This window comes from Meleagris gallopavo, chromosome 14 (assembly GCF_905368555.1).
Source record: "Meleagris gallopavo chromosome 14, MGAL_WU_HG_1.1, whole genome shotgun sequence".
Lineage (NCBI taxonomy): Eukaryota > Metazoa > Chordata > Aves > Galliformes > Phasianidae > Meleagris > Meleagris gallopavo.
Genome location: NC_139417.1, coordinates 11,296,640 through 11,310,700, shown reverse-complemented (window position 1 = coordinate 11,310,700; position 14,061 = coordinate 11,296,640). Strand labels below are relative to the sequence as shown.

The following is a 14,061-nucleotide window of genomic DNA, read 5'->3' as shown; positions in this document are numbered from 1 at the left end:
CCCCCCGGCTCTTCTCAGCTCGCCCGCCTCCCGCAGCCCAGGCACCACGCAGCCCAGGGGTCGGCACACGGAGGTCTTTACTGCGGGGCCGCCTCGGAGCCCCCGCGCTCCCCGGCCCCGAGCAGAGTAATCACAAGCGGGCGCTCGGTGCTGTGCCCGCGCCCCCCTCGAGGATGGGGGTCCCGGCTCGGCCAGGGGACCCCGGTTCTCCATCCATCCGTCCTGGAGCGTGGCGGCTCTCAGAGCGTGCTGCTGCCTCTCAGTCCCACGCCCCGCACGAACTGCTCGAGGAGGCCGCCGATGGCCCCCGAGGGACTGGGGGGCACGGCCTTCAGGCCGATGGTCCGGCTGTAGCTGGCCAGGAAGGCGGAACGCACTTCTTCCAGCCGGGACTCGCGGTCGCTCGCTGACACCAGCCTAGGAGACACAATCGGGAGGTCAGCGCTGCGGCTGCCCCACGGCCGTGCGGGGCCTACAGTAAGGCAGTGCCCGGCTGTGGCACCAGCGCTGCTCAGCCCCTGCAGCATCCCAGCAGCTCCCCCCGGCTCTCCTCCACCACCGCCCCCTGGCTTCTCCCCCTATCCTAGACGCACAGAAATCGCGGTCGTTGCCCAGACAGGGCTGGCTGACATCAGCCCGCGTGCCGGCTCTGCCCTCGTTTCCAGATGGAGCCCGGCCACACGTGCCGTGCTTGGACAGCCACTTCCACCTCAGCTGCGGGCAGCCCTCACTGCCCCTTCACGCACACATCAGGGAGCAGCTTTGGCAAGGAGCAGGGACAGGAGGCGGCTGTGCGCAGGTGGGAGGCAGCCCTCAGTGCCTTCCCCGGATCCCACTTTCCTCTCCAGCTCAGCCCTGCCCCTGGCTCAGAGTGCAGCAGGGCGAGGACAAAACGTTCCCAACGAGGGAAGCGGCAAAAAGCAGTGCGGCCATTCAGAGCCAGCAGCTCCACGTGCCATGGCTCAAACCTGTCCTCGCCGCGGCTCCCAGCGAGAGGAAGGCGTTCCTCAGAGGTCGCCCCAAGGGCACAGCTCAAACCTCCCCATCAGAAATTCTCTTTCATCTCCCCAGCGCCTGGGCCGCCTCGAAATTGGCACAGCTCATTTGAATGGAAGCGTTCACCACCCACAGCCAACAGCTTCAGTCTGGAAATGGCAGCGAGAGGATATGGTGGGAGGCCCATAAACAGTGAGCACTGCTGCGACAGCCCGCCCGGCCGCTGTGCAGGGTCTGGTAACGAAGAGAAGCCAGAGGGTGAAGTAAAAAAGGCGACGTTTCTAAACACATGAAAAGATGCTCGTTGGCAACCTCATTAGGATGGGGAACTCGCAAAGCTGCTAGCATGAAAAAGAAGCTGGATGAAAGCAGGGCGTGCTTATATCCTATGTTCAGTGATCTCAGATGGCAACTGCGGAGGTAAGGGAGGGTGTGCAGCAGTCAGGTCCCGCAGCTTTGGGCTCTCACATCTTTTATGGGACAGCTTAACATGCAGACAGTTTTATGGAGTGGTATGCACAGAGGTGCAGGGCCACTGACAGCCCGTGTCTCTCAGTGCCACATCCTCGCCCTGCCCTGCGATGCAAAGCAGAAGCTTAATTAGAATTTAATTTCCCCAAACTCACATTGTGCTGGGCTGCAAACACTCAGGATAAAGCCACAGCAGGCTCCTGAGCAGCACTGGAGCAGAAGGCGGTGCTGGGGCAGGCTCAGTGCTGCATCTTTGCACTCCCTTCTCAACAGCAGCCTGGGCCTGGCCCTGCAACCCCAGCACCCCAAGCAAAGAGCTGAATGGGGCAAAGCGTTCACGGCCTCAGCTGCACTCCCAAGGGAGAGGCACCACTGTTCCCCACCCTTTGAACCTCCCAAGCAGCCAGACTGCAAACAGCAAGAACCTCCAGGTAGCTTCCGTGCCTAGCTTCTCCCTGCCACATTCCCCATTCTGACGTTACCTCCTGGCTGCTGCTCAGTAGCCAGGCAGCACCGCTGGGCTTGGGGGACACAAAGCAGTCACTACATCACACATCTGCTCCCTGGTCCCTTCCGCTTCCCTCCTGCTCCCAGCACTGCCCAGACACTACAGGAGCAGCACAGTGTGTCCCTGCCAAGGCAGAAAGGGGACCTGGTGACAGGAGTGTCCCACACTCCCTGTGAATCTCGCCCGGCATGGGGCAGCTGCTTGGATCTACTCAAGATAGCAGGCAGCTCCCAGAGGAGCCAAACCAGGCAGTGTCTCACAGCACACATTTGTTTTCACGTTGCTCTACCTCCAAAGCATACACTCAGATCTCCATTAAGGGACTGTGAGCTTTAGCGGCACGCCGCCAGTGCAGCCAGCCAGTGGCAGCCCCTGAGCTGCCATTTCAGCTGCTTGATTGAGAGCTTGCAGCCTGAAGGCACACGCCAAGGCTCTGCTTTAACAGCAATTAAAGCACAGCTCCTGCCTTTCAAGCTTCCGCAGAGGTCACTTTCTACGCAGGGAGGGCTGTGTGCCTCCCCACCGTCTGCACGACGTACCACGCAGCACGATGTAGGGTCTGCTGCTCTGCCCCAGCCTTATGCAGCACCTGCAAACACCACCAGACAAAGCAGGGTGACAGAATTAAAGCCTCTCTCCTGCTGCAGCAAGGACCTGAACCCAGCAGGGAGATGGAGATGAGCAAGATCCAAAAGCAAGAAATCTGGGTAAGCAGTCCTGTCCTGTCAAGCTCACTTCCACGGATGCCCAAATTCATGGTCTTCAAAGAAGACAAAGAAAAGCCTTCTCCTACAGAAAGCATTGTGCCCCCCATCACTGGATGGAAGAGATGTGGGTTTCCTTCAGAGCTCAGTGAGAGAACGTACGGACGGAAAGCACCAAGGCAATGAAGATGGGACAGCTTGTTACAGGCTGCCAGGCTTCTTCCAGAGCACCAGGTGGTAACGTTCCAGCGCCTGCAGCCAGCTGGGAGAGCCTGGGGAGATGCTGCATTGTAGACACTTACAGGCAAGTGTTAGGGAACTCATCCGGGAAGCTGCAAGGGAGAGAGGCGTCTGCGCTCAGGGTTGCCTGCTCCCGAATACTGCCACACCCTGTCACCATCTGCCAGCTGCCAAAGTCTGTGGAAACGGAAGATCCGGGCAGAGAATGGTCCGCCGATCTGGGGCAGAGAGAGAGGGAGACGGGGCCATCAGTCAGGTCATCAGCCACACGCCTCCCGCTGCGCCGCTGCCAGGGGGACGGCCGCCAGCAGCGCCGGTGCCAGCAGTGCTGGCACTGTGGCAGCAGGGCAGCATGCAGCGCTGGCTCGGCCCCGGGCCAGGCCTTTCCTCTGAATGCATGAGGAGAGCCAAGCTGGTGAGGCAACCGAGCAGCACAGGTGCCCCAGGAGCCAGGCAGATCAAAGCTAGCGAGAAGCAGATGGCCATGCAGAACAGTGAGACCCTTTAGTGAGATGCAGCAGCCCCAAATCCCACATAGATGCGGAGCATCCACCTGTTGCTCATTTCAGCTGTGAGCACATCCCAGGGCAATGGCAAAGCCTGATGGAGAGGTGTGGCTGTGGCTGGCTTGCTGTTGAGGAAGATTTAGAGACCCACAGTCTGCAGAGACAGTACCACCAGCGCTGAGCAGGACTGTCCCTGTGCCTTGGGGCACCCACCCCCTGCAGCTCCATCTCTGGATTAGGAGGGTGGGCTGTCCTGGGGAGGTGCAACTTTAGGATATGAAACATAATTAGGAGAAGGCTTGCAGGATGTAACCTTCCACCAGGAAAGCAGGGAACAAGAAAGCTGAGAAGTGAGCCTGAGAAGTCCCTCCAAAATCTCCAAGCAGCAGGCACAATCACCTGAGTGGAAGCCAGAAGTCTCAGCTTTCTGGGAGCGAGCCATTACTGTGCCCTGCTGCACAGCAGCACGCACACTGCTGAAAGCACAGCCTGTGGCAGAGCTACTCAATTACACACTACCAAGATCTTGTGGATAATTTATCTGAGATGTGCCGAGCACAGAGCAGTGCAAGAGCTCCGGCTCTGCTGGGCCAGGTACTTGCATGCTGTCTTCACAGCTAAGAATAGCAGTGGCGCAGTGCAGCTGCTCCCCGAGAGGCCAGAAGAGCAGCCAGAGCCACAGGATCTGCCACAGCACGGAGGGACTCGGTGAGAACGGCACGGGAGGGGGGAACGCAGGGTGAAACCCATCTGTGATCCAGATCTAAGCCTGGCATTTAATGAGTCTGATCGATATATCCAAGCTTGAGAAATACAGCCCTGAGCTGCACACGAGCTTTCCCTGGCAGTGCTGCTGATCCTGCAGCTGCAGGCTGGGTAACACCACTGTTTTCAGGTCCAGGCTCTGGAAGGGCAGCACAGGAAGAAATGAGAAGAGCAGAGCACTGACTGCCTTGTGCAGCACTTGTCCTCAGGCTGGTGAGGTGAACCAAGTGAGTTCAGAGAGCAGCTGTGAGTGCCTAGCACTGGGAGAATGCTTTCTTCCAAAAAGATGTTTTTCCTAGAGCACGTAACACTGCAGTAGGAACAAGGACATCTCCTACCTTGGATCTGCGGCACATACTGGTAGAGATGAGACAGGGATAACCCTCCCTGGGATACAAGGAATTCATAAAGCAAACGGAGCAGCTTTTTACTGACATCTATCCCTCTCCCTGCCTCTGGGAGATAAAGCAGAAGAGAGCAGGCAGAGCACAGTGCAGTGCTGGAAACACAGTGCAAGAAGCCAGAGAGAAGCACACCAAGACTGGAGGAACACTGCTTCAGTGTGGAAAGAAGAGACTATCACCGCTCTAAGGACAGACAGACAGGAAAAACAGAAGCAGCTTAGGTACACATGGAATGACAAGAATTTGAGCTGAAGCAGTGAAGAGATCTATAAGCAAGAGACTTAGGTACAGGCAAGGAGACAAGGACAGTATTACCATCCGAAATGTACAAAGTTGCCCAGAGGACAGGCTTGGGTCCAGGCAGAAAGAAGGGTTTAGAAGGTGGGGAGCCTGAACAGCAGAGCAGGTGGAGATGGGCTTGGGATGGGATCTTCATATACAGATGAAGGGAGCTGAATGAAAATCTGCAGTTCTTGCAAAGGGAGAGTGTGGTACCAGGAGGTGCCTCTGTCCATGTGGCAAGCAAAAGAGCAATATGTGATCCAGGGCACCAGGGACATCAGAAATATCACTGTCCGGTATCATTCACATGGGTCATGTACATCTCTGATAAAGAGGATGAACAACTGTCTTCTGCTTTGGTTATGTAGCCTCAGCTTGCAGCTGCTGGACTGTCTTCCACGGCTGTTGGCTAGAAGCAGACCAACCTTACACACTTCCTGGAGGTGGACCAAGTCACCTCTTCAGTCTCTTCTTTCACAGGCTAACCAAAGTATCGTATACCTCCCACAAAACTGACTCGTGGCTCTGCAGCCCTCCAACCCTTCCTAGCATCCCTGGCCCTGTCAAGCAGCTGTGCAAAGTGGCAGTGCTGAAACACCACCCAAACACATCTGCTCCTTCTCAGCGCTGGCCATGACAGCAGAGAGGGGCTGGTGTGGATGCATGACACCTTCCTGCAGAGCAGTGTCTCCCACACTCCCATCTTTCACCCATCTGCAGTGGGAAAAGGGAACCTTATCCCAAAGCACAGACTTCAGAAACAGAGTCCACCAGTATTGAACTGTCAGACAGCATGTGCTGCTTCTCCGTTCTGCTCCAGGTAGCTAGAATTTGGAAAGTTGCATCTAGCCTACCAGCACAGGAATCTAGGAGTTCAAGTCAGATGATTTGGTTTCTCTCTTCCAGACAGCAGAATAAACACCTCATTAAGTGAATAAACCAATCAACTCTGCATTGAGTCTAGGTCTCTCCTCCTTGCTTGAATATCTGAGTGCAGCCAACAGAGCTGTGACACCATGATACACTTTTCTTCTATCTCTACCTTCTTCTCAAGGGAGGCTCCTGAGACAGCATCACAACCAACAATCACCTTAAACAGCCTCGAGACAGCAGGGGCGAAGGCTGGGAGACAAAGGATGGGAAGACAAAATGAGAAACCTTGTGCTTGCTGCAATGGTGGTGGAGCTTTTTAAAAGCTGAGCTTGAGACCAAGACCAGATCCGTAGGCTAATCAGTGCAATCTAGTTAATGCCAGAGGTGAAAATCTTCCTGGTGTTCCTACCCCTGAAATCTCCTTGCAAAGGCTTGTTGCAGAGACCCAAAAAGGGCTTCACTGGTGCCTCAGTGCAAGCTGCTGATACTGGGATAAAAGGCCCAGGCCCCAAGCCTGTAAGAACAACAGGTTTGCAACATACGACAGCCCTGCCAGAGGCTGGCTAGCTTTAAGGACAGCACAGAGGGGCTTGGGAAGCAGCCGGACAGCTACAGCAAAGCTGACACAGTTAGGAAAGAGGAGATACAGCAAGGCTTCAAGTTGCTGTATCTGCCACAGACATCCAATGGCAGACAGAAAGAGAATGAAAGTGAGCTTCACACACCCACCTCCTCAGGTCCACGAGTAGGAAGAAACTCCCTCAAAAGTGCAAAATTAACAGAATTAGATTAGCAAAACAGAGATGAGCTGCAAGCTGTTCTTTCACAGAAGGAAGGACCTTTAGCAGTCGATAAACTGGCAATTCCTAGCCTGAAACGGTTCCTTTTAATTAGGTCAGCCCTTCCCATGCAACATGCTGCACAAAATAGAGTATTTCAGAGCACATGGACACCCGCTTACCAGAGAAGAGCCAATACCGGAGGCAGAGCAGCAATCAGGAATCCTTCCATTCCTTAATACGTAAGTGAGATGAGTGCCAAGCACCCAACAGCTAGGCTCTCATCCTGCCCTGTTCTGCCCCCGCTCACCTGCCATGTTTCCACATACCTAGAGCTGTTTAGGAAGCAGCTCATTTGCCAGCATATGCTCTGTGCCTCAAATGCAAGTGTGAAGTAGGTACCGTACGAGCAGGCAGACTGCGGCAACCTGGAGTAAAGGGCAGCCCTTCCCACCTGTGCGTGGGAACAGTTGGCAGGGAGCCATGCTGACGGCCCTGCCTGGATCCCAGTCCACTATCTGCAGGCTGTTAGTGCTGTAGCAGCCCAAGCAACCAGCGCTGTGCGAGCACAACCATGTTGGAGCACAGTCACGTGCCAGCCAGAGTCCTGGCAAGCTGCTCTGGTGGCATCATCTTGCATAGATCCAGAAAACGTTCTTGTAAGCAGGTCCTGTCCTGCTGCAGTTGCCGTCCTGAGTCTTCCTGCTGTCGCATGGCAGATACAGCTCCGAGGGCAGGTGGGTGTAAGGAGCAAAACACACAGTGCACGTGCAGTCTCATCACTACCAAAGACCCAAAGCTAAGGAACAGCAGCTTCCCTGCCCCTCCCTCTGTTCACTGCACCCTCTCCAGACCAAAGATCCTCCTTCCCTTCAACAAGGGAGCTCTCTGTGACTGCTGATCAAGGGAGCTCCTCCATGGCTTAACTCTTCAGACTACAGTACTACAGCTTTTGTTTAATTGACTTAGCAAAAGCACATTCAACCAAAGATTATCCATCTGCTAATCCACGTTAGCAGTATGTGCACACACACTAAATCCCTGACACAGATACAGGGTTTTTCTGCAGTGTCATGGGATGCTTAGATTATTAGCAGCTTGCAAACGATGTCTTGTGTTTGCATCTAACAGTGCCCATTCAGAGGCAAGGAGTTTGAGTCGATACACACTATCTGCTGTACTCAGAGCTCTCAGTTTGTAGAACAAGATGCACCTTGTCCTACTCTGTAAATCATCTGTGCTGCATCTTCACGCACGTTTGCCCTCACCAGATTGATCTCACCACTGGGATAAGCTAGAAAGGCTGCCTAGTGAGAGTCTGCCTTTCAAATCTGCCTTTGTGCTGCTTCGCCTAATGAGAATCACCCAGGGACATATGGGCACCCAGGACATCTGGATGAAAAGCAGGACTCAAAGGATGGGTTACAAGGAGGCTGCTGTCACACCCCAGCTAAGAGAGGGGCTCGGCTCCTACCGGCTCACCTGGCTCGTGCAGCTCTTTCCTTTTGGACACCCCAGCTCCTTGCCCAGCAACTTCTCACATGCTGCTCATCTCTCGGCCAGCTTGCTTTCCCTTCTCATTCCCTGCTGAGCTCTCTGCCTACCAGCACATGGACTGGGCTGTTTATGCAAACTGCCTGGAGGGTGCCTGCTGGCATTTTACAAGCAACCACTTTTCCTCTACTGCTGCTGCAGTGGTTAAGTGTTTTGTTGCTATGGCCACACAACCAGAGGATTAGGAAGTCAAGTACAGTAGTTTCTTCATCTTAAGAGGCTAGGGTGCTAACCTGCAGCAGTATTGCAGAGATAAAGGTATTTTTGGCATCATGATTAGTCTTTGTGCTACAGCCTTTCCATCCCAGTCCTGGCATTGTTCAGGGAATGAGAGAAGTTAACTCTTCCTTCCATCACACACATTCTTTCTCCCCACAAAACAGGACTCTGCTTTTCCTTCAAGATGAAAAATGGTGGCTGAAGATACTCTGATAACCATTACCTGCATGAAGTTCGCTGGGCAAATTCAGACTGACACAGCCAAACTGAGTGAGATCTCTCTTTGGAGATAAACTGTACCATACTCAGGCCACATAGATGTAAGCCACGTCATCATTCAACGAGGCAATGCACTGTTCAAGTCCTCAGCTAGCAAAGCTGCTATCCGTGTTATGTATCCTGAGGAGGCAGGCAGGGCAGAGACCAGAGTCTGGCTTATCTGGCAAGGGACTATGAGGCAAAGGAGCACAATGGTGCCAGAAGACTTGGTTTCAAAGAGGAGCTCAGTTCAGCTGTTGCCTTGACAATTCCACCCACACTCAGCAGGGTCTCCAGGCCCACTTCCTCTAGCCTGCATGGAGAGGAGTAGAGGAAACCCAGGTGACACCAGAGATGAAAGCATACAAATGTATATCATCTCCACCCAGCATGAGGCTAGCAGGTTAACCACCTGTGCATCAGCTGACTTTACCATTTTGGCCTCACAATGGATTCTTCTGTTCTCTTGGTTTCAGATCACGTAAGGAGGTTCCCTCTTATTCTCTGTTTCACCCTATGTACATTTTTGCCCTGCTCAGCCCTTCATGCTGCCTTGTTCACAAAAGTCAACAGGGACCACAGAAGGACTGATACACCTTTGCTGTGTTGAAAGGTTGTAAAAACTTTATGTCGCAACAGAAACTAGTGTAAAGGTCATAAAGGAATGCTTAGAGTGGAATCCAGAAAACATTTACCTCTTATAATGGGAATACTGCAACTTCTCCTCACTTATTCACTGTGAAAGTGAAAAGTCATCCTCAGAGACTGTGGCCTGGGAAGTAACAAGCTTCTCCACTGTGCTTGCCTGCTGCCTCAAGCCCTGGGGATGCCAGTTCTAAACACCTGACAGCAATGGGCACCGAACATCCAAAAGCTTATAAACTCCTCAACCAGACACAGCCAGAGGAAAGCTAATTACTGGCTTTACTAGATCTGAGCCCCAGGAACACAAACCCCAGGGACTGCGATCAGCCCCTTCCTGTGGTGCTGTTCTGCCTGCTCTGTTTCCCTCCTTCGCTCCCACAGAGCAGAGGCCAGCTGAAGCATTATAAACAGCTTCCAAAACACTGCTGCAAGCTCACTACCAGGCAGTTTACGCAGCCCAGTACTGAGCAGCCAGCTACGTCTTGGGAATGGCATGAGACTGCACGCAGCAAAAGTGGCACTGCTGTTATGAGCAACAGCAGACCGCAAGACAGGCTGCTTTCTCTCCAGTATTACGCTTTCTTCTTGGAAAACTTGTGTCATTTTACAGCAAATGCAGAGGTGGGCTTCAGCAACAACTGAAAAACATCCTATTGATCTCTTCCCCTGGGGAGAACAGTTAGCGTCATATATGATAACTGTCAGTGATTTTGCTCTGGAATCAAGAACCTTGGTACACAGTCGTATAAATTTTCAATGCTCTACTTGTTTGTCACTATTTTCCACGTGATGAGAATGTACTAAAATGTGGCTGCTGGCTATTATGAAGGGAATTCACTAGAAAAAGACTCTTCAGAAAACCTGCAGAGACAACACAAGCGTTTGATGCTGTTAACAGCAACCTCTTATCTAAGAGCCTCTTTATCCCCTGTCGGCCTAAATGCGTGGTGTTTGCTCCACAGGCTCTGTTGTTTCTTCCCTAGCTTAGCTCACCGCTCTACCTTGCCCTACTGCAGCAGCAGACTTCAGAAGGGTGCCAGATATCGTTTGTTATGGCATGAGATTAGGCCCAGAATCACAGAATCATGGGGGTTGGAAGGGATCTCTGGAGATCATCTATCCCAACCCCAACCCAGGTCCAGTCCCCATCTCCCAGCTGCACCAATGAACATGGCCTTCCAGGAGAAACCCTCAGGGCTGTCCCAGCACTCACAGCTTGCCTTCCTGCTCACAACCAGTATCCAGAGTTTTTCACCCTGCAGCGTCAGAAACAGTACTGAATGGAAAAGGGGCCTGGATAGGTGCAAAGTAAGGTCTGCTTGGCTTGAAATGTTTCCTCCCCCCAACACACAATCATTGCAAATCCCTGTAAATGCATTTGACAGAAAGAGTGCTATGAGAGCATGCAGAATGCAGAGAAGCCAGACCTTGTGGAATTGAGGCAGGTGTAAGGACAGGCAGAACAAACACCCAGTTGTTATTGGCACAGTTCCTCACTCCTTTAGATGGGCTGAGGCAGGACTTGGTGTTAGGTGGCAAGCATTTCCCACAAGATTAAGCTCACCAAGAACAGGCCTCCTGAAGCCTGTTTGTATATACAAACCCACCTGCTCCACGGTTCTCAGAACTGTACGGAGGCAGTCGAGCACTCTTTACCCAACTTTTGTTTTGCCGAGAAATGCTCTGCTTCATCCCATCTCACCTGGATCTGGGCACCTCCAGTGGGCTGCTTCCAATCCTCAGAAAGTTATCAGAATGGGTTGATGAGGAGGAGCTGGAGGATTTGACTTCAACCATCCCTGCAGAAGGCAGCCTGTCTTCAGACTGCTGCGCCCTGCTCCAGAGCACGGCCTGAGGTGACGATGCACTGCTCTTCCTCCTGCAGGACAAAAGACCTGGTTGAGAAAGCTGGCTTTCTCACATTTTTCAAGTAGGAATCCTTTCCACAACAGGCCAGATTTCAACCAGCAGCTACAAACTCATGTTTCCCCGAACCTGCCCTCCTCTCAAGGAGTCACAGGTTGCACAGTGATTGAGATACATTGAGCCCAACCCCTTTTAACCTGTTCTTTTATAGATCACCATCCGTGTGACCTGCAAATCAGAGACAGGAGAATACATCAGCCCACACACATACTGTGAGTGCTTTGTTTAGTCTAGCTATAAAAACACCTCAAACATGAGGCCTCCCAGCAGGGAAAGACCATTTCATTCTGTTCTAAACTCTACAAAGTGTACCAGCCAAGGAGCCCAGCCCAGGTGGGTGTTGTTGCCTACTGATGGGGGTTGCAGGGACACAACACCAGTGTTACTTTTCTCTCCAGATGCAGGTACATTTCAGTCTTCTCCCTGTTGGTGAGAACAGTCCACAGCTCTGGATTCTCTTCCAGCCAGCACATTCACACTTGTGCACCATGTGCTGTCTACTGCTGCATCGGACCTTAGCTCACATTACTGTCCAGCTACATGCTAAACAAACACGCATATTTGAAACTAATTCACATCACTGCTGCTTCACATTCAGGAATTTCTCTTTTTTACATTAGTTTTTTTCCTGGAAAAGTCCCAAGAACGTTTCCCCTTTCAACAGCACAGTGAAATGGGCAAAGATATTGCTATGTACACAAGTAAATAGGAAAAAACTAAGGCAAATTAACACAAAAAGAAGATACAGTTCTTCCTGAAAAGGGCCCCTGAGCTTTCACTGAGATCAAGAACTGTCAGCAAGTGCAGCTAAAGACAGGCTCATCATACAGTGGGAAGCATGATATCCTCCCTTCACTTCTTGAAGTGTGTCCACCCTCAAACATCACACCACAGACTCTCTCAAGCATTATTCATCTCACGTTATCATAGCTGCCAACATCTCCAAGCACAGCCTGCAGTCAGGTTTGTAAAGCTAAGAAACAAATGCCTTTCTGTGCAAGCAGGCCTTGAGCCCACTTTTTTCAGGGCAGTACAAAGATGCACATCCCTCCTAGCTATGCGCAGCCCAACTCCCTACCAATGACAATGTTTGTTTAAGTTCTGCTTGCTCTCCAGACTACCCAGCCCCAACAGGCTGCAGCAAGACATCCATGCCTAGCTCCCTCACTAGCACTTGTGCACGGCTCACAGTGCATCATAAAATCAAGTCCTGATACATACAGGTAAGATGGGATGTCCTGCAGTGTGCTCTAGCCACTGTCACATCTTTTCAAGACCACACATATGCTTTGGGCTGCATGATCCAGTCCACGTGTCTAGTTTCTTACTCTGTAGACACGCAAATGGAAAACTCTTCTATACTTGCTGCAGAATTTTTCTGTGGATAGGTAGGCTCTTTGAGTTAAAGACTCTGTAATTAAAAATTGGCAAATATGGTTTGGAGGGGAGGAGGGCACCATTGCTGTCCTGTGATTCTGCAGGAAGATTTTCTCTTCCCTGCTTCAGCATTTTATAAATTGACTCACAAAGTGCTTTAGAAAGGCTGCTGCCACTAACATGGCTGTAGGCTCAGTCCCAGAGGATTTCCAGCTGCCTCAAGCACAACCTAGATTTAATTTAAAATAATTGCAATATAAAATAGCATCTTCATATGTGCTGAGGGAGAGGAGAGAAAAATTAAACTGAGAGGGGCAACTCTACAGGAAGGTTCTGAAATCCCCAAACAGCATGAGAAACTCCACAAGCACAACACCCGTGCCACAGCAGCCTCCAGACACTTTCCCCCATCCCTGCTTCCAGACAGCCACCAGCATACTCAGCAGACTCCTACAGGACCTCTATCAACAGGGAACACCCATCATTTCATAGCCTCTCCCAGAAGTATCCTGAAGAAGCAACCTGTTTCCATCTCACACGCTTTGCAGGTAGAGAGATTTAAGTTTTGAGGGGATTCTTGGCCACATAGTCCACCTACCACTAACTGCACCATCTCCTGTATAAACTCTTTTATCAACAGATTAAATTTCATTTTAGGGCAACGAAGCTTTCTGTCTCTCTGCTGATCCCTGGGGAGGCTGCTGCCAAATGTCATTTTTCTTATAGTTCAGAATGATCTTTTAGAAGTGATGAAATGCTTTCTGGACAATGTTGAACAGCAAAGCTATTGAAAATGAACAAAAGCTGCTGTACCTCACTGGGGTACACCCTGACATGGGTGTGGGGTGGTCTCCAAGTGGCAAAGCCTCTGATTACTGAATTCCTCTCCCCACTATAGGGTACCCATGCTACAGAGAGTAGATCTGGATGGTGAGGGACTTCAGAGCATTTTTCTACAGTGCTCAGTGCCTGATCTTTTTGTTCTGCATCCCACTGTGTGGTTACTTCCTCACCATGTTGCTTGGGCCTGTGCTCCCGCTGGCATCAGTTCCACTGCTTCATATGTGAAGCTCCCTGCTGCTCCAGGGGAGCTTTCCATCCCCAGGGAGAAGTCGCTGCTCAGACTCGTGGTGCTGCCTCGGTCTCTCTGCTCTAGGAAAAAGCAAACAGAACTACCTGAAAACCAGCCTGGTGTCACTTACTCTCCCCTCCCCTAAAGCAATACTTTTTCCCTTTGCCCTGAAGGCCTAATGCTAGCAAGGCCCAAGGGAAGCATACCCATTTGTAGTCACCCTGTTGCTGGCAACCCAAGCCCCCTCGTGATCAACCATTACCAGCACCACAGGGCACTGATGCTCAGCAGAAGCACTCACTGAGCATGCAGATCTCTTCCAAGGTGAAGCCAGGTGGCAAACTCTTCCTTCTGGGGAAGAAAAGACAGGGTTACCTCAGCCATGTCCCAGTTGCTGTGTGGAGGCTGGCCATGGCCATAGCCAATCTCTGCTGCACACAGCAGTGGGACATCAGCTGCACAGGGACAAAGAAGAGGGGTTG

The 14,061-nt window shown here is 51.9% G+C and overlaps 1 protein-coding gene across 3 annotated transcripts in view; it reads right to left on the bottom strand.

The window, feature by feature from the left end:
- Positions 1–60: 60 nt before the first annotated feature.
- Positions 61–14,061, bottom strand: part of MTMR14 (myotubularin related protein 14) — a 29,961-nt gene continuing 15,960 nt past the window's right edge. For 2 of the 3 annotated variants that reach the window (XM_085235461.1, XM_085235460.1), the window contains 5 exons: positions 13,881–13,930; positions 13,521–13,659; positions 10,907–11,083; positions 2,982–3,137; positions 61–417 (listed from right to left, as the gene is read on the bottom strand). In XM_085235461.1, coding sequence (XP_085091587.1) covers positions 240–417; positions 2,982–3,137; positions 10,907–11,083; positions 13,521–13,659; positions 13,881–13,930 — 700 coding nt within the window. In that variant the 3' untranslated portion in view covers positions 61–239. The remainder of the gene's footprint in view (positions 418–2,981; positions 3,138–10,906; positions 11,084–13,520; positions 13,660–13,880; positions 13,931–14,061) is intronic. The other variant, XM_085235458.1, reaches the window with a different exon arrangement.